Genomic DNA, 23,208 nt, shown 5'->3' on the forward strand with positions numbered 1-23,208 from the left:
GAGCTAAATTAAAACTGCAGTTTTAATTTATAAATACAGATAAAATTGTAAAAAGTCACAAACGTGCTATTCTTATTTTTAAATTTAATGGCTGCCTCTTAAAGCAAAATGTGGAAAGTCAGTGCAACTCAAAGAGTTGCCAAACAAAAAAACCTCTGAATAAGGAAGGAATGCTCAGTGGAGTGCATGTTCCTCTTCACTTTGCAGCTGCTTCTTGTAAAAGGAACTACAGCAATCTTTGGCAGTCTATTCAACCAAACACCTCAAATAATTCACATAGGCAAATAAAAACTAACAGGTTTTGTATTTGTATTTATGCTGTGACACAAAATATGCATCTGTAGGTTTTGTGGTTTTTTTTTTTAAATAAAAAAAAGGTCATTTAGGAAGTCATGATGGCTTGAAACCACTTTTGGGATCTCTTCCCTGGCACTGCAGGCAACAGCAGCTCTGTCACTGATGTTTGTGGGTGCAGGCACAGGCCTGAAGTGCTCACAGGAACAGGAGGGATGGATCCAGTTAGCTCAAGGCATGAGAAATGATTCATGACACTACCATGTACACAGAGAAAAATACCAGAAGGATATTTATCACACAACATTTAAAAAAAAAAAACAAAACATCTCCACTTTAAAAAAAAAAAAAAGAGGTGTGGAGGTCTGGAAAAACCTGAGCAAGGGCTCTTTGGTAAGCAATATAATTAAACCAGGTTAACATCACCCCACAGAGGGTTAGGTCCAATACAAAAGTGTTTTTTTCAGTCACTAGTGAACACTTGGCATTTACAGCACGTGTTCTGTTGTCAGTGCAAGACCAGATTACACTGAGTATTAGAATAAATGCAATGCAGTTTCTTTCTCTCTTGGGTCAAAACCACTGAATAAGTCTTAACACGATAGGAATGTTTCAAAAATGGAAACTGAAAGCACGTTTCACCAAGACAGGAGTCCTCTGCCTGCAGCACATCCAGGAGAAGCAGCAGCACACCCTCTGGGTGCATCCTTGCTTTTAACCCAGTACAGAAGAAATGAGAGCCTGTGGTCCCCATGAAATAGGAACAACCAGATACTGGTTGTAAAAAAAAAAAAAAAAAAAAAAGTGGCCAAAATGCCTTTTTAAAGAAAGAAGAATTAAAAAAAAAAATAAATAAAAACACCAAAAATAACCAACCAAACAAGAAGCAATGAATTTAGTGGCTGTGGTGACTCTTTTTCCTCATTTTCCAGTTTGAAATGTTAGAAACTTGCAAGGGCTTCCACCATCCTTCTCCTTTCCTCCTCCAGAGCCCCTCAAAACTCCAAATAACAAGCAAGGAGCTTGGCAGAGGCAGCACTCAGCATCTCCCCAGCTGGCCTTCAAAAGCATGACGTTCTCTGTGTGCTGAGGAAGAGAGAATTAAAATAAAGAACAAAAAGAGCATGTAAACACTGCCAAAGAGTAGAAAAGATAAAAAAATAGATAAGACAGTGATGTATAAAGCAACAGGGCAAACGTGCCATGCCAATGAGTGACCTTTGGGAATACACTATTCTGATAATACATTTATACAGAGCTAAAGGAAGAGATCCCTTAAAAATCTGACTGTAAATGGTTCCTCTGAATGAATACTTAAATTAAATAGCATGTTGTCTTGAGAGTTACAGAGATTCGTCTCACTCATTTTACACATCAGGCAGATTAAACACCAAATCAAATACATTCTACAATTAAACTAAAAATATCTCCTATTTTGAAGGGTAGCTAACTTTTAGATTGAAGGGCTATAATTTTAACAGTGAGAGATGCTCCATTTCCAGATGGCTAATGATGAATCAGCCCAGTTACTCCCATGGAAATACCCTGCCAGCATTTTGCTTCTCTCATGAAGATGGAAACGAACAACCCAAAGCACTCACATTTATAAAAGACTGCTTTCAAAGGGGTGTGTGGCAGAAGCTGCTGGATCTTTTCTAAAACTTTGGCTTCACTTGCTAAGGAAGCATTCACATTCCAGACTTGCACAGCATCCTCACGCTCCCGAACGCTGATGCTCACCCCTATGACTTCATCATCTGCACAGAAGAGGAAGAAGCAGCATTAAGGAATACTTGCAAAATGAGACATATCTAATTTAATCCTTACGTCTGAGGAAACAGTGCCCAAAAGCTGAACTAACTGATGAAAAAAAAAAAAAGCAAAAAAAAAAAAAAGCAAAAAAAAAAAAAAAAAAAAAAAAAAAAAAGCAATATCCGGTGAAGAGAGCACCAAGGTTCAAACCAGACAAAATAGTTACCAGAAAGGAATAAACACTGTATTTAGAGAAGGTATTGGAAATATTACCTTGTAAGGGTTTTAACAAAATGCCATAGGACTGTGCATCTTTGCTATTAGCACTCTTATCCTTGATTAGGAAGCAATCACAGGATTCCCTTCAAAGGGAAACTACAAACAAGGCAATTTACCTAAAATAATGTCCAGAAGCAAAACTGGGGGGTGAAGGTGAAACAACTAAAACCCCAGGAACAATACCTGGAGGAGATGAGACACCAGCTTTTCCAGCCTTTTCCCTCTTTTTCCTTTCCATACTTCATGTACTTTCTTTTTGGTGTGAAATTCTCAGGATGAAGCTTTAGGGAAAGCCCAGCCTAAGGCCATTCCTCTGCCTCCAGCAGTGACCTCCTGGATACAGCTGCACTGCTAATTCCAGGGAATGGGATCACCAACCTTCATGGAAAGGTGGGGTTCAAGGGCACGGAGCCAGAGAACCCAAGAAATGTCATTCTTTCCTCTGGAATGCTAAAGCAGGGCAGGAACACCCCTAATGAGATATTTACCAGCATTGCAACAGCCAGTTTAATCAGATTTTCACACTTAGGGAAAGGAAATATGGTCCAAAAAATTATAGAAAAGTGCCATTTGGACTGAAAAGTGAGTTCAGTAACACCTTCCCTCCAGGTCAGTGGATCCTCAGGTTCATTATTTGCTTCACCCAGAAGCAAGAAGCAGTTCTGTAACAAATTAAAAGGCCAGAGACTCATACTTGCTTTTCCTGACTAGGAAGCAGCATTTGCTGATTTATCTTAAGCCAGTGGAGCATTCACACTCCCTTCCCAAAGTCCATTTCCAAATGGAATGGGCAAGCCTAGAGAAGGTATTTATTCTGAAAGCCACTTCATTAAATTATTACCTCTGACCAAAGTCCCACGTGAGCTTCTGGATGATTCATATCTGTTTTCCAGTAAACCCACAAGGTATTTTAAGATGATTTATGTAAATACAATCACACAAAAGATCACTTTGACCCAAGCAGCACTTCTAAGTGAAAATGAAAATATTGCCTCTGGGTAGAGGTCTAACCTGGGATCCAGGAGAGCCAGGTTTGTGTTTTGGGTTTTTTATGTCACCAGAGGGGAACCATACAGATTCCCTTCTTGTCACTGCTTTCCCTGCCAGCTCCTAACCCTGTCAGAGGGACCAGAAGGGACCATGAGGGCTCATGGGGGCTTCCAGCTAATTGATATGCTTCCAACTGTGCTGGTATGAACAATCCAGTATGGAAATGTAATCTGGGGATTCAGAATCCTGGCATGGTAGAACTAATATTAATAATTTAAATGTTGGCTACCAGATAGACATTCAGTAATTAGAAAACCTGCTGGCTTCCCAGGGATGCAAGCTGTTGATCTTGAGTCTTGGGCTAAGACAGTCACAATGCCTTGTCCTCTTCTTAATCAAAAGTATAAATCTGATTTCCAGCCCTGGGCCCCATTTATAGCAGCGTTTCCATGTTCTGCATTCAACTCAGTGTTTGTCATGCCAGCCTCAATCATTTTTTAAAGTTACCTGCTGCACAACAGCCTGCAAACTGCTCTCCAATAGTTGCTAACAGTAGCTCTTTCCAAACTGCAGCCTAAAGAAGGGAAAAAAAAAAAAAAAAAAGTGACATTTGCATCATTATTTTTTAAGTCATGTTTGTGAGCTGCTTGGTTTTGAATGCGTTCCCTTTCTGAGGTTGTGTAGATAAAAAAGAATATTTTAAGCACACTGTGTTATAGAATTAATTTCTACAATACAGCTGAAGCAAGAATACACATTCACAGATTTTTTTCTAATAAATACTTTAAATATTTAACGATGAGTTTACCTTCTCTGTTTCTGTGTCCATGACTCATAAATGTAGCAGCTTATGCAAAGCTTGAAAGTTGATTTCTCCTAAGAATTTCCCATGATAAAAGAGCAGAAGGCTCCACTTGTGAGCATTTGTTTTTACAGGAAGGAATTACTATCCACTTTAAGAAAAGTGCCTGGAAAACCCACCAGTAAATTAAATGGACTTAACCATCATCTCTGATTTGCCTCGACTAGGAATTAAGTCCATCTTTCAACAAATTCAAATGCTCACTGGAGAATTAAAATGGGGAAAAGCTCTCAGCCACTTTTCTTCTTCTGTTAGACTAATTACACTGTTATTTGCTTTTAACACTTGTTACCACCTAAGCTAAAACCCAAACAAAACCTGCAAAGGTACCTGAACCAGCACATTCAGGAACATGCTCCCAGGTGTGGCTTTGCAGGGACAGAGTATTTTTATGTATTTATTTAAAAAGAACAAATCAACATGGGTATTTGTCTACACCACCATAATGATTTTTTTTCTATACTTCTTTTAAGGAATGTCTTTTCTGCTTCTCGAATAGGTTGATTTTTAGTACTATTAAAAGCCTCAACCTCAAAAGTCACCTTTTTGAGTTAGGTCTGCACAAGATGCTGCTTCTTTGCCAAGGAGATGTGGTGAGCACAGAAGCCAAAAATCAGAAGCAGGCATAAAGGTATTATTTAGGCTATTTACAGAAGCAGTAAAAAGTGACTGAAGTTGACCTGCAATTAAACCTTTCAGAAGTGACCTGGGACATGCAGGATGCAGTTCTGATAGATCAAAAAGTACCTTCATATCAAAAAAGGGCTACCTATCACTTAGCCTCTGAAAAATGAGGCCTCTGAGGTCCCTAAATTCACCACCCAATAATGCAAGCTTCCCAAACCACTTGTCACTTCTGACAATCTTCACACCTTGGATTATGAGAGGAAAAAGAAAATTTCACTCTTGTGATCCCTTGGGACTGCAGGGGAGGAAAGCTGCAATTCGCATGCAGGGAAAAAGCCCACAGGCAAAAATCAATTAACTTTTGGCTGAGATTTCAAGTAACATCTTTCAGCATTTAATGCCTTCTGCAAGGCTGTCACATTTTTCTGACACTTCACTTCTCATGTTTAGAGGCCTGATCCAGAACACACTCAGACACATAAACACCACGTGTGATGAGGTCAAGCCCTTCGCTCTGATGGTTCCCAGGAAAAGTTGCTCACATGCATTTGATTAAGGGCACAAAGAGAAACCAAAGTGTTTCAGCAAGGCTGGAACAATGGCATGCCTGAATCAATTTTGTCCTTCACATTTTTAAATTAAAAAAAAAAAGAAAAAGAAAAAAAAGAGGAAAAACTGAGCAGCGCTGCAGCTTCCCCGAGATACGCACAAGGTGATTTGACACTGTTGCCAAAGGGGATGGTACAACCCTGCTTTTCTCCTTTGCCCCCTAAACTCATCAAAAAAATATCCTGGTCATATACTCGAATTAAAAATAAAATAAATAGGAGACTTTTCTGACACCAGAGTGCATTAAGCTGGCTCAAAAAACAGTCTAGAGAGCACCACAGCCAGTGCAAAAGTTATCGGGAGAAAATGGGCAAGACCTTCCCCCTTTCAGTGGGAGTATAAATGTTTAAATAGAGTTTGGTTGTTGAATTGGGTCACCTCAGAACTAAAAAGCTTTACAACAGCTCTATTGGATGGAGTTTAAAGAAACCCCCTTAATGAACAGTCTAAAAATGAAATCAATATAACATACCGTGCTATCTTTAGGGACCTTCATTTTCCATATACCTCCTTTGGCATTGCTTTCTTCTTCCCTGGTTATGGGATAGATCAGGAAAACATTCAAATTCACTTCCAGATAAAGCCATGTTTGTAGTTTAACTTTCCCACCAAAATCCCATTTGGAAGGCAATTACAAACTCCAGGTAGCAGGACTTGACTTCAGACACCAGAAGCAATTCTTTCACTGTTCATATCAAGTGTCTCTCTCAACACCTAATCCCTTTCCTAAGTTTTGTGTCTTGGAAAATACACTTCCCTGACTACAGACCATCTTTGAAGTGGCTGCACACCATAGGGGAACAACCCACAAAGCAATTTTGTGTTTTACTATGGTAACCTTTTATTTTGGAAAAACTCTGGCGTATTTTCCCAGAACCAGCTTATTACTCTCAAGTTTACCCAGTTTAACAAAAGAACATGAGAGCACTTCCCTTCAGTTTTGTGACAGCTAGGAATTAATTGCCCTTATTAAAAGAAAGGCTGAAGGTGCCAAGGTCGGGGCAGACAGAGCCATTAAATTGCTTCATAATGATAAAAGGCATGATGTAAAAAAATGTGAGCTTCCAGTTTATTCTGTCACCATCCTTTTTGTAATATTTTAATGAAGAGCTCTAGTTCCCTGCTAACTCTTATCCAATCACATTCCACACAAATGATGCCAAAAGAAAGATCAAAATTCTTCAGAAAGTGCTGAGGCTCTCTAATAAAAATGTGATGGAACTGCACCTGGAAGAAGGTATGCAAAGCTTCTGAAAGGAAACCTCCATTTATACTTTTTTCCATTATTGTCCTACAATCAAGTAGGAATTTTCTGTAATAAAACACTTTTAAATGTCTTAAGTTAGTTTTTTATCCAGGGCATATGTGCATTTATATGCATGAAGCATATTTTTACACAGGTGAAGAACAGTTCAAGTCCATCAGTTGTTCACATCATGATTACACTTCCTATAGTGGAAAGAAAAAATTTGGAAGTTATAAGAGTAACATGTTCTGAGTATTCTTGAGCTGAAATTCAGAGTGATGTTTTAATTTCTTAACTTCTATTTCATAATTTAATTCCTCACATTTATGTTCAGAGGGGGACAATTACAGCCCATGTTTTTAATTAAGATTCCTTAGGGCAAGTCCCTCTTAAGCTTAACAAGATCCTCAGGGTATTTCTTTCTAAGTCTTTGAGTTCAGGCATTTGCAGGCAGGAGCAGCAAGACACTCAGGGCTCACATCTGCCTCTTCTCAGGTTGTTTCAGGTTGTTTTTTCAGGTTGTTTCAGTGCCCATTCCCAGAGGGGTCCCGTGACAACACACGTACCACAGCGGCCGCCTCTCTCCCCGCATCAGATGGTAGCTACACCTCAGAGGCAGATTTGTCACAGGAGGAATATTGTTGTAGACACTCCAGAAATCCTTAAAATGAAGAAAAAAAAAAAAAAATACTAGCTGCATTAATGCAAGAGAGTAAGTTTAATACAGAGTCTCTTCCTTGTTCGTTGTTTTTTCTTTTTTTTTTTAATTGCTACAAAAGCTGTCCCTACAGAACTGGCACCTTCTCCAGGGAAGGAGGAAAGTGTGGTGAAAAGAAATAGTTGCAATTTCATATCTACTTTTTTTTTTTTTTTTTCAGGTGACATTTCTACATGAAGCAGAGGTAGAAAGAACTAAACTGTGGACTACTTTAGTCCTTAGGAACAGAGAGGAAAAAGATCATCATAATTACAGTCACACTAAGTATATCACAAACCCAAACATAAAAGTTTCTTAATTAATTCTTCTTTTTTAATAAATACTTGTATCAAATATCCACCTTGGCTGGCTTAAGACTAGGCTGAAATTTGTTATGATTACCTTGAGTTAAAATAAAACCACCACAAACAACAATTCCATTCACCTAACTGCCTATTTATTAATCCACTACTTTTCCAGATCACAGCGAAATTTCCAGCAGCTGCAAAAAGCCTGGAGATGCTCACATCAACACAGGAATGGGGGAGAAATTAGAATCATCAGATTCCCAGTGTTTCTGCTGGCAAAAGCAGAAGTTTTCATACATGTTTTGGGTGGATAAAAGATACCTAAAAGTTGTGGTGAGCAACAGAGAAGGATGATTGAAAAGACTGCAGCCTCCTTTCTTCTTTATCCAGCAACTGTGAATATGAAAGGATTTTTAAAGGCTTCTGTTGTATCAACAGGCAGTGATGCAATATTAAGCATTAGTACAACTTTTTCAGTATTATCTAATACTTAACCAGCATCACTAATTTAGAAGGATTGCAACACCGTGTGACAAAATTTTGTGGATGAAAAATATTTGGGAAGAAACAGCTATGTAAGAGGTTGTGCAGAATTAATGAAAAAACCTTATTTAAAACTTCAGCAGATCACTACAACCGAGCTCCTTCAAAGAGAAGGTTTTTGGCATTCCCTTAGAATTTCAGAGACTTTGGTGAACTGGAGCTAGTTGAGCATCAAAGGTGAAACAAACAGCAATTCACTGCATTTCATGCTGACTGTGGTATTCAAAACAGAAACACAGTTTTACTTGCAAGCCCACTGCTCAGCACTGGCAGATGACACAGCCTGGCAGAATTTCTCATTGCTGCAAAAAGTACTGCATGATTTAAATTATTTTAATTCAGTGTGCTAGAGTTTTTGTTTCTCAAGAAATAAAAAGAATTTAATTAATTCTTTTAAATTTTTAAACTCTGTGTAACTGTTTTCTGTATTAAAAATGGAGGAAAGGGAGGAAGACTATTTAAAGTACATAATATAAATTATTTATATCATACATATTATAAACTATTTAAAATACATGAAGTATAACAATCCAATGGAGGCACAAGTGGGATGTTGAAGAAGAGGGGTTTGCCTGATCAGTCCAACAGGCCTCCTCATTCCCTGGGCTGGAAAGCCAAATGAAATTCAAACAATGACTGAGTGAAACCACACAAACCCAACAAAACTCAGATTCTTACCACAGGTAAGCAAAGGGATAAGTGGGACCCGTTCATATGAGGAAACCCAAATATGAGGAAAACCCACCTCACCTGCACTGTTTGCACTGTATAAATCTTCTTCAAATTTGAGGCACATTCAGCTGCTGTCGTCCCAGGGAGTGACCTTGAAAGCAAAGTAGAGAACTGTAAAAATATTGATTTTTATCAAGGCAAGAAAGGGAAAGTGGAGTTGAAATATTGGAGTTGTGCAATGAACTCCATTGCCAATTCCCATGGATCAGATAAAGAGAGGAACTCGCCTGCTTTTACATTTTTAGCAGCTTAAGATTCAACAGGTGTTTCCTATAATATTTGGGAGATTTAAACCAGGAATAACAGCGTTCCTTCCAGTGGCCACCCCACACCCCTTCGGGGCACCCAAACGCTTTCTTGTGAGGGGCCAGCAGGCTCCTACCCCGGGCTTCTTTTTAAACACACGACCCAGAACCTTCCCTGAGCGTTTTGAGATATTCCTAAGTGTTCCATATCACCAAAAATCCAGTGTTTTCGGGTCGTTTCCCCGGCAGCCGCCGGGCGGAGCGGGGGCCACCAGGTGGCAGCGGCGGGCGAGCTGCCGGGGCCAGGGACGGGGCCACCCCCGGCACAGCCTCCGCCGTGTCCCCGGGAGGATGGGACATGGGGTTGGGCTGGGATAGGGTTAATTCTCCTGGTATGGGGCTGTGTTTTAGCTTTGTGCTGCGAACAGAGCTGATAAGGCTGGGATGTTTTGGTTACTGCCCAGCGCCGAGGCCTTGGAAGGAGCTGACCCCGAGGGATGTCCCGGGATACGTGGTGGGATGCTGAAGGATAGAGGAAGGAAGGGGGGAATATCTGGAGTGATGGCATTTGTCTTCTCAAGGCACCTGGAGATGGCCAAGCACCTGCAAGCTAATGGCAAAGGGTGGATGAATTTTTTTTGCTTCTTATGGCTTTTGCTTTACCTGCTGAACTGTCTGCAAGTTGTCCCACTGTCACCCTTCCAATCTAGACTAGATTGAGGCACATTGAGACTAGATCTGAGGAAGAAATTCTTCAGTGTGAGGGTGATAAGACACCCACCCAGGTTGTCCAAGAAACTTGGGGCTGCTCCATCCCTGCAAGTGCTCAAGAAGAGACTGGAGGGGACTTGGAGCAACACGGTCTGGTTGGAGATGTTCCTGCCCATGCAGGGGGCTTGGAACTAGAGGAGCTTTAGGATCCCATCCAAACCAAACCATTCTAGGATCCTCTGCCCCATTCCACCAGGGAGAAGCTGTGTGGGGCCAAGTTGCTGGCTGGGATTAAACCACAAGCAGCACACATATGGGCTGGTCAGAAGACCAAGTCCCAAAGGACAGCTCTTTCTGCTGGTGCAGTGAGCCATATAACCCAACACATCCAGCATCCTTGAAGACTTCAGGCAGCTCTTCCACCACCAGAATTTATTTCTTCAAGCCATGTCTACTATGAGCACTTTGCATAAAGCCAAGAGCTCCATGGGCTGGTTTCATTGCCAGACCTTAGTGATGCACACCAGGCACAGTTTAGTTTCTGTAACTCCTTCACACTTCCAATTCCCATTCAGAGCTGCTCCCTTTTTTTGCAACTCATCACCTTAAAGGTTTTTTCCAACCTAAATGGTTGTATGAGTTGGTTTAAAGCCTTCATCACAACTCTCCAGGGCACGTGCCATGAGATGGTACAGCCACATGCCCAGGCACCACTTGGCTCCTGTCACTACAATAGTAGCAGATGGTAACACCCATTGTACAATTCTCAGCACACACCCTCACAGGCACAATCTGGGGGTAATGACATCAAAATTGCTAAGATAGATTCATTTTTTTTTTTTAGAACTGGAAACATTTTTCCCCCCCCTTCAGAATCTTAAGTCGGATTTCTAAAGAAAAATTAAGATCAAAGACAAAGCAACCTCCCACTGCATCTTGCAAGAGGAAACAAATGTGCAGAATTACTAAATCTGGAAACAGAAAGAGCAGTTTTAAGGAAACAAAGGGAAAAAAAAAATAGATGTTGCTCAGGTTACCTGCTGAAGAAAGGATAAAAGCAAACCAGATCTCAGACACCTCCCATTAATGTGGCTGTTTGCCCCAAAACATCTCATCAGCATGAAATACGTCCAGAAAAACAGTGCAGCAACTCTCAGTTGTTCCAGATACAATTCAGGCTCTAGGGCAAAACCCAGATATTTGTGTAAAGGAAGAAATTTCCTATGCAAGACTAGTGAAACAGCATCACATCTTGGAAACTTCAATAATAGCTCCAAGGTTTTTTGAAGGCTCCTATCAAAGTAAGTTACGTTAAAGGTCCGTAGAAAAACAGCAGAGAAATCCCTCTCAACTTTTTTAGTATATAAAATATATTTTACAATTTGCCTGTTCACTAGACATAGGAGTACACTTCAAAGGTGGATCTGATGAGAAAATGTTACACATTCAAATTGCAAGAATCACTCTAACTGAAGGTTTCAAAACCAAACAAAAACGACCAAAAAAAATCACCAGGATGTGGGTTCTAGCCCTGTAGCCCATGAACTATGAAAACTCCCATGGGAAAGCTGATAATGTGAAAACAACAACAAAAAAGGCATTTAACAAAACAGTCAGATGCATAAAAAATAGCAAGGTAAAACAGACAGAAAACTTAAGAGGTAATTTTGTGTGTTTGTCAGCAGGGAGTAGTGGATTCCCAACTATTTGTTGGTTTTAGCTTGTTGCTGACAGAAATAGCACCCCTCTGTTCAGCTTTTTTTTCATGTATTACAGAATTCAAACAAGCAAAACTTGAGATAAAATTGCCTTTTGGTCTCCCACACCATTATCCAAGAAATTTCTTCTCTTGGTCCCTGCTTCTGCCATTTGCCAACTTAGCAGTTACCAACACTTGAGATTAACTTTGATGTCCAATATTTAGTATCATCCCTCCCTATATTCACACTGATCCTGCCAGAAAGATTCTGGGATAGTCAGGTCTATTCAAATACAAGAGTAAAAATCTAACCTCTAATTATAGCCTTCAAAAATTACCTTAATAGTCACAGCAACCATTTAACAAAGTCAATGCCATTTAAAAGAGCACCTAAAACCAGACAGAATATTCCACTCCCGGGTCATAAAGTGGTTCATTTTGATAGTTGCAGGTTACATTTTCCAGATAAACTATGAGCTGGCACAAAACACCAACTGGCAACAAATTCTGTGTTTTCAAAGTTAAGGTGAGTGGCCATTTATTCCCAGTAATGTGCCTGGCAAGTGCTTCGTGCCCATGAGATTACACAGCATCTTATTCCAGCCTTTCACCCCCTTTGGAAAGTGTCATTGATTTATAGGTATGAGCATGAAGCCACAAACTTTTTAATTGAAAAAAAAATTACTGAAGGGCCTGCAAATGAGAAAATTATGATGTGCATCGATTCAAAAGTTCAGGATCATTTGCTGCTGAAATTACACCTGCTCAAATTTGCTTTAATGGATAAGGCAGAGATGGTATTTTAATCACTGCCAACCAGCCAGAAGGAAAAAAATCTCAGAATTTCCTGCAAAATTACAAATTCCTGATAAATCTGAACCACAGTGATTCTGCAATAGCCACCCATAAACTCAGCAGATAGGCACAAATGGCAACAGAATGGGGTTTGTGCCTTGAAAATCTATGAAATTGAGATTTTTGCCTTTTTTTTTACTGAGTACAAGGAATAAGTTTTGCTTAAGTTAGCAGAAATGGCAGATTATTTCCAAGTGAAGGAATCTACAGGAATTCCTGGTTCTGTAACTCTTCCAACTAACACACTGTGAGCCAGGAGTACCAAGACCATTGTATATTTTGCTGGCTACACCACACATGCCACCACCTAACAGGAACCCTGCAAATACTGATTCTTCTGGATAATTTCACTACCATTAACAATGAAATTAATCCAATTCATTTCTAATAATTAAATTAATTAACAATGAGCCCCATCCAACCTACCAGCCCATTAACAGGAGGGGACAGGGCCTCCCAAATGGGTCACAGCATCTTCCAGGCACCACTTTCTTTAGAAATCTGACTTAAGGTATTGAAGGGGGGAAAAAATGTTTCCAGTTCTAAAAAAAATGAATATATCTCAGCAATTTTGATGTCACGGGGGATGGACATTCTTGATCTGTCACAACACCTACCAAGGCACATCTAGGTTTCCCTTGGAGGGTCTGCAAAGAAAAAATTCCAGAGATCTCCCGGCCCACCTGGTTCTGTACCCTGTGATGCCCCTTTGCTGCATCTTCAGAATCTCTAAGTGCAGTATCAGGAATAATCAAATTCAATCAAAATAATCAAAATAATCAAATCAAATAATCAAAGAAAGACCTATCATAGCACACCTCACAGTAAACTGCAGGGGCATCAGTTAAAATTGGGATGTGGAAGCAGGAACAACCTACACCAACTGGTTTATTTCACTCCTCCATCTGCATCCCAGCACAAATCAAAAAACAAAGGGCACAAAAATAAATTCCATTGTTTTATCCATGAATAAACCTCCAGGTGGTTGTGCTTATGGTAATGTCTGAGGCTGAACTGTAGCTCTTCTGTTTCCCTGGGAAGAATTAAGGATAGAAGGTTTTTCATCTGTGCTCACACTGGGCTTTGTTTCCCAGAGGGAATCTCATCCCAGCTTTAGCGGGAGCTTTAAAAGCTGCTGAGCACTTTTGAAAACACTTCTCTAAGTACTTAGCCACAACTGCTTTTGGTATAAATAAGCAAAATATTTACTTAGAAAGCATAAACTCAAAAACATGCTCTGGCAACTAAATAAATCTGGTAATCCATTCGGAATACAAGGACTGATTTCAAGCCATCAAAGCCTGTCAAAATGCATTTACTGAGCTGAACATTCTTATAACATTAACCATCATTTTTCACTGTAAGCCACCTACTCGTGAGCTTTAATAGATTAAATAGATGAGCCTTGTAAATATGATTTTGCTGCAGGGAAGATGAGAAATTATGAAGCTTAGTTTCAAACATCCAGTGTGTTCGGTTATGAAGATTCACAATTACTCTGAAAATTGTTCTCTTATCAGAATTTATCTACCAAACCTTATTTATAATGGAACTCATCAGCGTGCAGAGAGAAAAATCAGCACATAAAGATATGTTTATGCAAGAATATCGTTGCTTTCCTGGAACAGACTAATAACTTTGTATTATCTTTGACAGTGTTTATTAGCATATTCTTCTCCTCACAAGGATACAGAGGAGTTAAACTATTCTTGCACTAGAAACTACCTTAAAAAAACAGTTAGAAGCCAAGCAAGAAGACAAGGCAGGCAGGATCCTGCACGGAGATCCACACTGCTGCACACCCAGACTCCCACGGATGCAAGAGAATCTTTGACAAGGTTTATCTGGAAATGAAACTTCTGGGCTTTTGTGTGACCCGGGCTCAATTTCTGATAGTGCTGATTTGTATAGAGGGGAATTGATATTTTTTTCCCTGCTGTTGGCTAAAAACAGGCTGGCAGCTGAGATGCAGTTAGCTCTGTAAAGGAGGCCTTTTTGCAAGGGCAGGCAACATCTTCATGGCTGTGTCAAGAAGTCTCAGCACTGACAAAACCTCAGGCTTCCCATTGGGAGGCTGAAAAATCAGCTGCTGGTAGGGAAAGGTGTAGCATGAAATATGGGCTACAGTGCACAGGTTAAATGACAGTTGTGATTTGTAGGGTTTATGAAGCAGGATGCTTGGATCGTGCCTAAATATAAATCAAAAAGCACAATCAGCTGCACAGACACAAAGATTGCACAAAGTTCCACAACTCCAAATCCCATTTAGGGATGGTTTTAAGGGCCTAACATGGCTTGTTATCCAGGACATCCCTGCCTTTGATGGTCATCTCACTTGACTTCTCCTTTTGTAATCAGTGTTGAATGCACTGTGGTGCATGACTACAGAGACCAGATTTGTAATCAGTATTTTTAATGCTCTATTCAGTGATGTGTATTGACACAGTTGTAAAAAACAAATGACTGGACAGTGGACTAGCAAAATCTAGAGAAGCACCTTTCATCTCAAAGCCAGAGGCCATTATAAGCAGGACTCTGCACCCAGTAAGAGCCTCACTGAGTTACAGGTGAGGCAGAAGAGCCACCAGCATGGATCACCTTCCCCAGGTGGCACCAAAGGCATTTGCACTGTATGCAAAAATACTGTGAATGAGAAATGCAGGGATGGACTGGGAAACTGCAGAATGGGCAAAGGAAACTGCAGCTCTAAAGCCCTGGTTTTACCAGGCTTTACTTAGAACTTTTTTAAAGAGGAAACCTCATTTCTCCTAAGAGAAAATACCTGCCAGCTCCCTCTGTCTTCTCCTAGGAAACTGCTGACCTGCAAGTATTCGAAGATCACAGATGAGACCTTATTTGTCAGACTGGTGTCTGACATTCTCCCAAACACTTGCATCATGCTCAATTTCCTGAAGCACACACACAGGGTAAGATACAGGAGAGTGGTACCAGGGGGTGACTATTTCAGACACACATACCCAGAACACCTTAGGAAACACGTAAGGGAAATGCAGATGCCCCGTGACACACGTGGGATAATGGCAATGAACCAGAACCTGGACACAGAATCCCAGGCTCCAGATGAGAAGCCTTTGCCATGGCATTTACAGAAACAAGTGATAATGTAGATAAAGGCATTTCCTCCAAGGCAGGAGATGCATCAAGTGACAGGATGATAAAAGCAAGGTCCTGGACCCCAAGGGAATCCCTTGGTAGCATATCACTTGTTGTTATAGAAAGTGCAGCTCAGCTAATAGATATTATTTTAACAGTGTGACTAAATGAAAAGATACATTCTGGAGATGCTAGAATGTACTTCATGGATGTCTCTGGTGGTAAATTAATAGAAAAAAATAACTATATATCCATCTCGACATCTCTTTATCCTTAAGCATTACCTCTTCCCAATTTGAAGTCCAAGTAAAATGTGGTAGCAGTCAAAAATCAATACCATCTCACAAGGAAACATCACTGCTCCATACTACATGATTCTGAAGTTACAGTGCCCACACTAATGTCCTATAGAACGTTCACCCTATGTGAGCCTAAGCCATAAGCTCTCCATCAAACCTGCCTGGATGTACCAATAAATGTCACAGCCTCTTTTGTGAGGCTCAGGAGAAGCCTGAACCTCCTCACACTGCAGTAAATAAAGTTCATGGTTGCATCTCTTGTGTGCTCTTTAATGATTTAAATGGTTTTTAAGTGTATAATCTGTTTGCTGCCCCTCTTCTCTGCTGTTCTTGTGCCACTTTTGCTGATAAACAAGACAGTGTTTTGAGAACACATGGTCCCACTTTTTTTTTTTTTTTCTCTTGGGCATTCACTACTAGTTTTATAAGTGAAGGAACAGCAATGCTACCTAATTAAATGCACTTATATGTGATCAGAAAGAAAAAAAAAAATTAAATAGATTAACTGAATTTTAAGAGGCAAAATTAAAGTGGAACCAAGATGGTGTTTTCTAAAAACAGTCAGAAAATGCAGCTCAGATCCTGAACCCAATTTCAACTATGTCATGAGTTCAAAAGGATTAGCCAGCAATATTTTGTGGGGTTATTTGTAAGAATTGATTTGCAGGTCCTGACAATATTTGAGAGCTTTCAACAGTTTCTTGCTATTTCTCTGAAAAGTTAAGGGGGAGGGTGAGAGAAGAGGAGAATGTTACCAATAATCTGAAGTAGTTTGTTTAGTGGTTTATAAAGGAGAAAACTTCCCTTCTGGGGCAGAGGGAGAGGAGAAACACAAGAGAAAATGAAGAAGAGAGACGTAAAAATTTAAAAACAGGAGAGCAGAAAATACACACTAGAAAACCAGTCTCAAATTCTGGTTTTAAACTTTCTATTTCAGCTTTGCTGGTCCTTCTCCCCTGTCTCCCTGCAGGCAGGAGGGGTTCAGCTCCCTTTTCCATCAGCCCTCCAGGGCCCAGACAAACACTTCCAGCACATGAAATGCAAACATGCACATGGCAGCAAATTAATAAACTGTTCCTAACCTTCCACATCACATCACTTCGGATTTTAAGAACGGACCATCCACAGGATTCAAACCCGAGATGCACAAACACCGCAGCAGCCAAACACAACCTTTAGCTTGCTATTCCTGGGGCTGGCAAGAGTCACGGCTAAATTTAGATTTTTTTTTTTTAAAAACCACTATCGCTGTGGCTCCAGACAATGTGCCAGCTCCCAAACAGAAACTGTTTCCCGGCTGGATCTCACCCGCCGAATCCCAGCAGAAGCCGCGGCTCCCCCGGGGCGGTGCTGCCGCTCCCCGAGCCCCCTTCCCAATTCCTCTTCTCCAACCTCTTCCACGGGGACACAGAGGAAGCCCAAAGACCCTTCCCGCAGACTGATTTTTATATATATATAAATGTATTCTAATTTTTTTAGAGTCCCCTCCCTCTTTTTTTTTTTTCCCTTTCTTTCCCCCCCCCCCTTTTTTTTTCCTTTTTTTCTTTTTATTTTTTTCCTTTTTTCTTTTTCCTCCTTTTTTTTTTCTTGCTTTCCTTTTTTTCTTTTTTCGCCTTTTTTTTCTTTCTTTCCTTTTTTCTTTTTTCTCCTCTTTTTTTTTTTTCTTTCTTTCCTTTTTTCTCCTTTTTTTCTCCTGTCTTTTTTTCTTTTTTTTTTCTTTTTCTTCGGGTTTTTTTCCTTTTTTTTCTTTTTCTCCTTTTTTTTCTTTTTTTTTTTTCTCCTGTCTTTTTTTCTTTCTTTTTCTCCGTTTTTTTCCTCTTTTTTTCTTTTTCTCCTTTTTTTTTCCCCTGTCTTTCTTTTTTCTTTCTTTCTTTTTCTCCGTTTTTTTCCTCTTTTTTTTCTTTTTCTCCTTTTTTTCTCCTTTCTTTTTTTCTTTTTCTCCTTTTTTTCCTCCTTTTTTTTCTCCTTTCTTTTTTTCCCTTTTTCTCCTTTTTTTCCTTTCTTTTTTTTCTTTTTCTCCTTTTTTTCCCCTTTCTTTTTTTCCCTTTTGCTCCTTTCTTTTTTTTTCCCTTTTTCTCCTTTTTTTTCCTCCTTTCTTTTTTTCTTTTTCTCCTTTTTTTTTTTTCCTGTCTGTCTTTTTTTTTTTTTTCCTTCTTCTTTCTCTCTTTTTTTTTTTTTTTTTTTTTTCTTTTTTTCTTTTTTTTTCCTGACCTCCCCACCCGCCTCTCAACATCCCCCCCTCCCCCCCCCGGGCCGCACTCACTTGTCCAGCCAGAAGGTCCATGGCGAGTGGAGCCGCAGCCCCCCGGGCTCGGTCGCCCTCCCGCCCCGTTGCCATCCCCCGGTCCCTGCCGCCTCCCGCCCGGGGGGGCTGAGCGCCATGGCCATGGCCAGGGGGGGGGGGACAGGGGCGGACCGGGGGCGGGGAGGGGACAGGGAAGGACGGGACAGGGAGCGGGGCAAGGGGAGGGACGCTGGATGAGTGGGACTGAGGGGCGAGGGACATCCTCTGGCGAGGGATGGGATAGATGGGCGAGGAGGGATGGGTTTAAAGTAAAGAGGGGAGGTTGAGCCGGGATAAAAGGAATAATTTTTTTTATTTATATATTTTTTTACGCTTTGAATCACTGGCCCCGGTCGCCCAGAGAGGTGGCGGATGCCCCATCATCCCTGGAAGCATCCAAAGTCTGGTTGGACGGGGCTCTGAGCAACCTGATCCGGTCGAAGGTGTCCCGAATCTCTGCAGGGGGGTTGGATAAGATGGCCTGGAAAGGTCCATTCCATCCCAAACCACTGACTCCAGGGACAAGGAACCACTGGGATGAAGGAGTGGTGGGAAGGTCAGAGGGATGGGTGAGGGGAGGAGCCAACCACTGAAAATAATCTAACAGTAATAAAAATAAAATAAAAGCATAATATATATTTTTTACATGATTTATCTGTCTTCTCATCTTCTTTACAGCCTATTTAATTTACATGCTAGGCTTTACAGGGAGATGTTCCTCATAATCCAGCACAGACATATGCTAAAATGCTGACATTACTTTTATAATAGTATTTTTTAAGTTAAGGTTTCCCCCAGTGGGACTATGCAGAGTAGTAAAGTTAAACACCCACATAAGTGACAGCAGGATCAAAGACCATGAATCACATAGGTTCCTTTGCAAGCACATTTAGTAGGATGAATAATTTTTTATATACTTTATCCTAAAAGAAAAATCAATAGAGAGACACTCCTTTAAAGAAATAAAAATCTAACAGTAAGAAAGGGCAGAGATCACCCATAAAAGGCAGCCTGGATGGTGGCAAGGAAGAAAAAAATTAACTATTATGCTGTGCAGATGGAAAATGCTAAGTGCTAGGCTCAAATGAATAAGATCTGCAAAGCCAGTTGCACCTCCTCTTGCAATTTAATTTACTCCTCTACAAATAGAAGGCAAGATAATGACCATTTGGGAGAGCTTGGAATCTAAATATTCATTGGTCTGCCCACTCCAAGCTCTCCCTGTTTTAATGGTGAGCCCACGAAAAAATGTTAATCCTGAAAAAAAAAAAACCAACAATAAATGATTGTATCTAATCACAGACTTTCTCAGAAGGAGGAGGTGAGAAGGATGCTAATTTCTTATGGCCATAAAGGGCCACATCTTGCCTCTGTGACTGCCCTTGACAGCTCCCACACCTGATAAATTTTTGGTGTCTTCTGATGAGGTTGCCAACAAAATATTAATTTCTGGATATGCAGCTGCACTGGTCTGGAACCAAGGCCAAACCACTGGAGGAATCACAAAAACTTAACTTTGAACCCAGCACCTGCCCTGATGGGCACCACACGGCTCCAGATTCCATTATTAGAGAGCTGCTCAGCATTTCAAATATTGTAATTAAAATATTAAATTAAATATTAAATTATTAAAATATTATAGCTCAGGCTGAAAACAAGTTATTCTGTTATAAACAAGGAACAATACAGAAGTACAACCCCCACACCTCTGAGACCCAGAGCAAGCACCAGGCAGCAGAGCTTCTCTCATTATTCCAAATGAGACACCTAAAACCTCCATTTATTTCTTGTTTACATCAGGAAATACCAGGCTCCACGGTGGCACACAGGATGTTGTGGGAATCTCAACTAACAATAATTTAATCTGGTTGTGGAGGAAAGGCAATCACAGGAGTTAGAGCCTTTTTTGCCTACAGGAATTTCTAAGAAGTCGTGACACAGAGGCAAAAATGAATCTCCCGAGATGACTCCCACAAGAGAAAAAAAAAAAAAAATGCTGGTGAGAACAGCCTCCTTAGCCACCTCATCCTGCCAGTACACCCCAAATAAAATCAGTTCAGAGATTAAAAATCCTGTGAAATTATTAGCATTTTAAAGAGGTATTTATCAGGCTTTAATTAAAAATTTATTTTATTGGTATTTGCTATGTTGCTGGAAGGTTCCTTCTTAAAGGAACCCCGGTGATCACATCCCCTGTGCTTTTATACCTTCTCAAGCAGATTTACCATGAACAAACTGTGCTGTGAGGTGCCTCAAAGGTGAGATGAGTTGATTTAAAGCTCACCAGTGCAGAAGACACACGTGGCTCCATCCCTTAATCCCTTCTCCCAGCCTCGTCCTCCTTTGGCTTGCAGAGTTCCCTGGCTAACCCAGCAATTTTCTGCCAAGTCAGTGAACTGAGTCAGGCCATGAAAAGCTGCTATAAAGCAGAAGTCAAGTGGTAGATTTAGCTCAGCTGATTTCAGATGGGTAACAGCTGAAATTTTCCCAGGTAACAGCCTGGGGGAGTGGGGGAGAAAAGGGGAATGGGAAATAATGTTCTGCCCCATTCTGTGTGCTCTTGGCTCTGCTTCCTGGCCCTGGATCTCAGGCACCTGAACCTTTTTGCTCCAGAAAAGGCCCAGTGGGCTCCACACTGGAGCTGAAGCTTCCAGCCAGAGCCACAATGAATACTTCACAACTCTTTCCATCCCCACTCAATCCATGGTTTAAATCCCTCCTCTCATAATCCTTGCTGATCCCCAAATCCTGAGAGCAGTGGATACATTACATGTGTTTGAAATGTTATTTGCCTGATCTGGTAGCCCCCACAGGGAATCCTTGGGATATAAAGCAAAAAGCAAAGGGAAGATCACCTCTGGAAACCCTCAGGGCCATCCTTCCTCCCACTGCCACTCGGGTACCATCACTGTGGCAACGGTGATACCTGCGTGCAGGAGAAATATTAGGGAAGCATTAAGCTAATTTTAGCTGCATTCTAATGCAATGGAGCACCTGGAAGGGAGGAAGGGAACAAGCACCAGAGGAGCAGTCATGGTTATTTCCACACTGGAAGCATTTCACAGCCATTTCCGAGGCAAGAGGTATCACACCTTAGGAAATATCTCATAGATAACCAGTTTTTGTTTGTTCTGTGCTTTCCTGATAGGAAACAAACTGTGGGAAATGTTGGACCAGACAAAGCTCCTCTTTTTGATTCTGAGGCAGAATTAGGTGAAGCATCAACCTCCCCAAACTTAAGGGATGGCTTGAGCACAAACCTTGGTTGCTGTGCCCAGATGCTGCCCCATTGCTTCCCAGGCTGAGTCAAGAGCCATGAAATAAAATTTCTCAACCAAACATTGGTGTCACAATCACTTGCTCTTAAAACACTGCCTGGGACTTTAGAAGCATATTAAGTAACATTTCTGAGTTAAGTAACTGCTTCTGAGAGGTTCCCAGAAAGATAAACTGATCAACCAAGAGGCAAAGCAGAGGTAAAGGGATTTGATTTGATATTTGCTTCTGGAGTCTTGAATAAATGTTTTTTAAAACCGAAAACATGATATTAAAGTGTTGAATCCCCAATGCTTTTGGCAAAAGCACCCTCATCTAGGAATGATTTCATATCAGCCAAGCTGTTAAGCAGAGGTTGTCATGGAAACAAGTTATATTCAAATGATATGGCCAGAGATATACTGTATTTAGTGAGTTCTTCATTTGCTGCATTTGGAACATGTCAGAACTAAATGATATTGCATAACTTTGTTTTGTTAAAGACAAACTGGCTCACTGCCCCTCTCTTGCTGCCAGGCTTGCATCCAGTCCTGCCTGGGACAAAAAAAAAGTTTTCATGCATGGTACTGAGCACCTCACACAGTTGGTTCCTGCACAATCCTCTTTATTGAAGTCTTCTTCCAAATGCACAAACCTACCAAAGTCAAACAAGCAGAGGAACCTTGCCTGAGCTCCTACAGTTGAACCATCCAAAAAGAAATGCATTTCAACTAGATTCTGTCCTTTACTAAAGAAGTTCCTACACACGCAGTGTGCAAGGATAAAAATATAAAATAATTAAAGGCATGTATTGACTTCTATGTCCTTTAGATTCAGCCTTTCTTCTCCTCCAAGAGATTCCTCTTTCTTCTCATTCTGGGAGCTCAACTGACTTGACTCCACATCCAATCCAAGCACTGAGTTAGAAGACAAATTCCTTGCTTAGCTTTGGGTACTGAGTTCCTGCTCTCCACCTTCCCATCCACCTCATCTGTAGAGCACCAAAGCTGTTGTGGGTGCTAAAGAAAGAGATGCCCAGCAAAGGGAAATTCAGGACCATAAATGCAAGAAACCTGATGGGCTTCAAATCTGTCAAATGCAGGAAACAAACACCAAAGAGCTTTCTTTTCTTTATTTCCCAGTAAAGTATCTGCAGAAGGTTTCACTTAGGTATCTCTTCCCTGAACATGGTGATCCCAAAATAGCACCATCCCCAGTGCTCTTCTGTGTTACATTAAATAAAAAAGAATATTATTGGCACCACATCTGGCACTGGCTTTGATGTGGAACATAAGTGTAAATACTGATCTTTTTTTTTTTTTTAATTTTTTTTTACAGGCATCTCAACATACAGGTGAAGGAAACAATGTGCAAGAATCACATCCTACAGAGCAAGCAAAACACATTAACCTCTACTGCAGAGAAAGCCTGGGATGGAAAACCTCAATATTGATATTGTAAAATAGAAATGAATACTAAAAGAGAAAAATAAAACCACAGGAAATAACATTCTTTCTAGTTTTTATGCTCACCTCTTGCAAATCATGAGTTCAGCTTCAGCTCACAGGGGTCACTCAACTTTCTCCATCCCACTCTTAACCAATTTAGTACCTGTTCAAGCCAGGAAAACCAAGGGCCCCTGTGGAAATAAACCACTAGAGGGAGACTGACTTCAGCAATGGAACATCCACAGGGAGAAAATCCTGCACAGCATCGAAAATGGTTGGGATCAAACGTGCTCCCTGTAGCTCAGGTCAAAATTACTCTTTGTGTTTCTTCTTCACAACTAAAAATGGCTGAAACCAAT

At 40.7% G+C, this 23,208-nt stretch overlaps 1 protein-coding gene across 1 annotated transcript; it reads right to left on the reverse strand.

The window, feature by feature from the left end:
• Positions 1-1,085: 1,085 nt before the first annotated feature.
• Positions 1,086-18,244, reverse strand: EIF4E3 (eukaryotic translation initiation factor 4E family member 3). The gene is made up of 7 exons (XM_071756457.1): positions 18,126-18,244; positions 8,958-9,030; positions 7,226-7,320; positions 5,886-5,946; positions 3,823-3,889; positions 1,896-2,051; positions 1,086-1,380 (listed from the first exon to the last, which is right to left on the reverse strand). The coding sequence occupies exons 1-7, from the start codon at positions 18,242-18,244 to the stop codon at positions 1,334-1,336; spliced, it is 618 nt and encodes a 205-aa protein (XP_071612558.1). The 3' UTR covers positions 1,086-1,333.
• Between the last annotated feature and the right edge of the window lie 4,964 nt (positions 18,245-23,208).

Source organism: Heliangelus exortis, chromosome 12, assembly GCF_036169615.1.
Source record: "Heliangelus exortis chromosome 12, bHelExo1.hap1, whole genome shotgun sequence".
Classification (NCBI taxonomy): Eukaryota; Metazoa; Chordata; class Aves; order Apodiformes; family Trochilidae; genus Heliangelus; species Heliangelus exortis.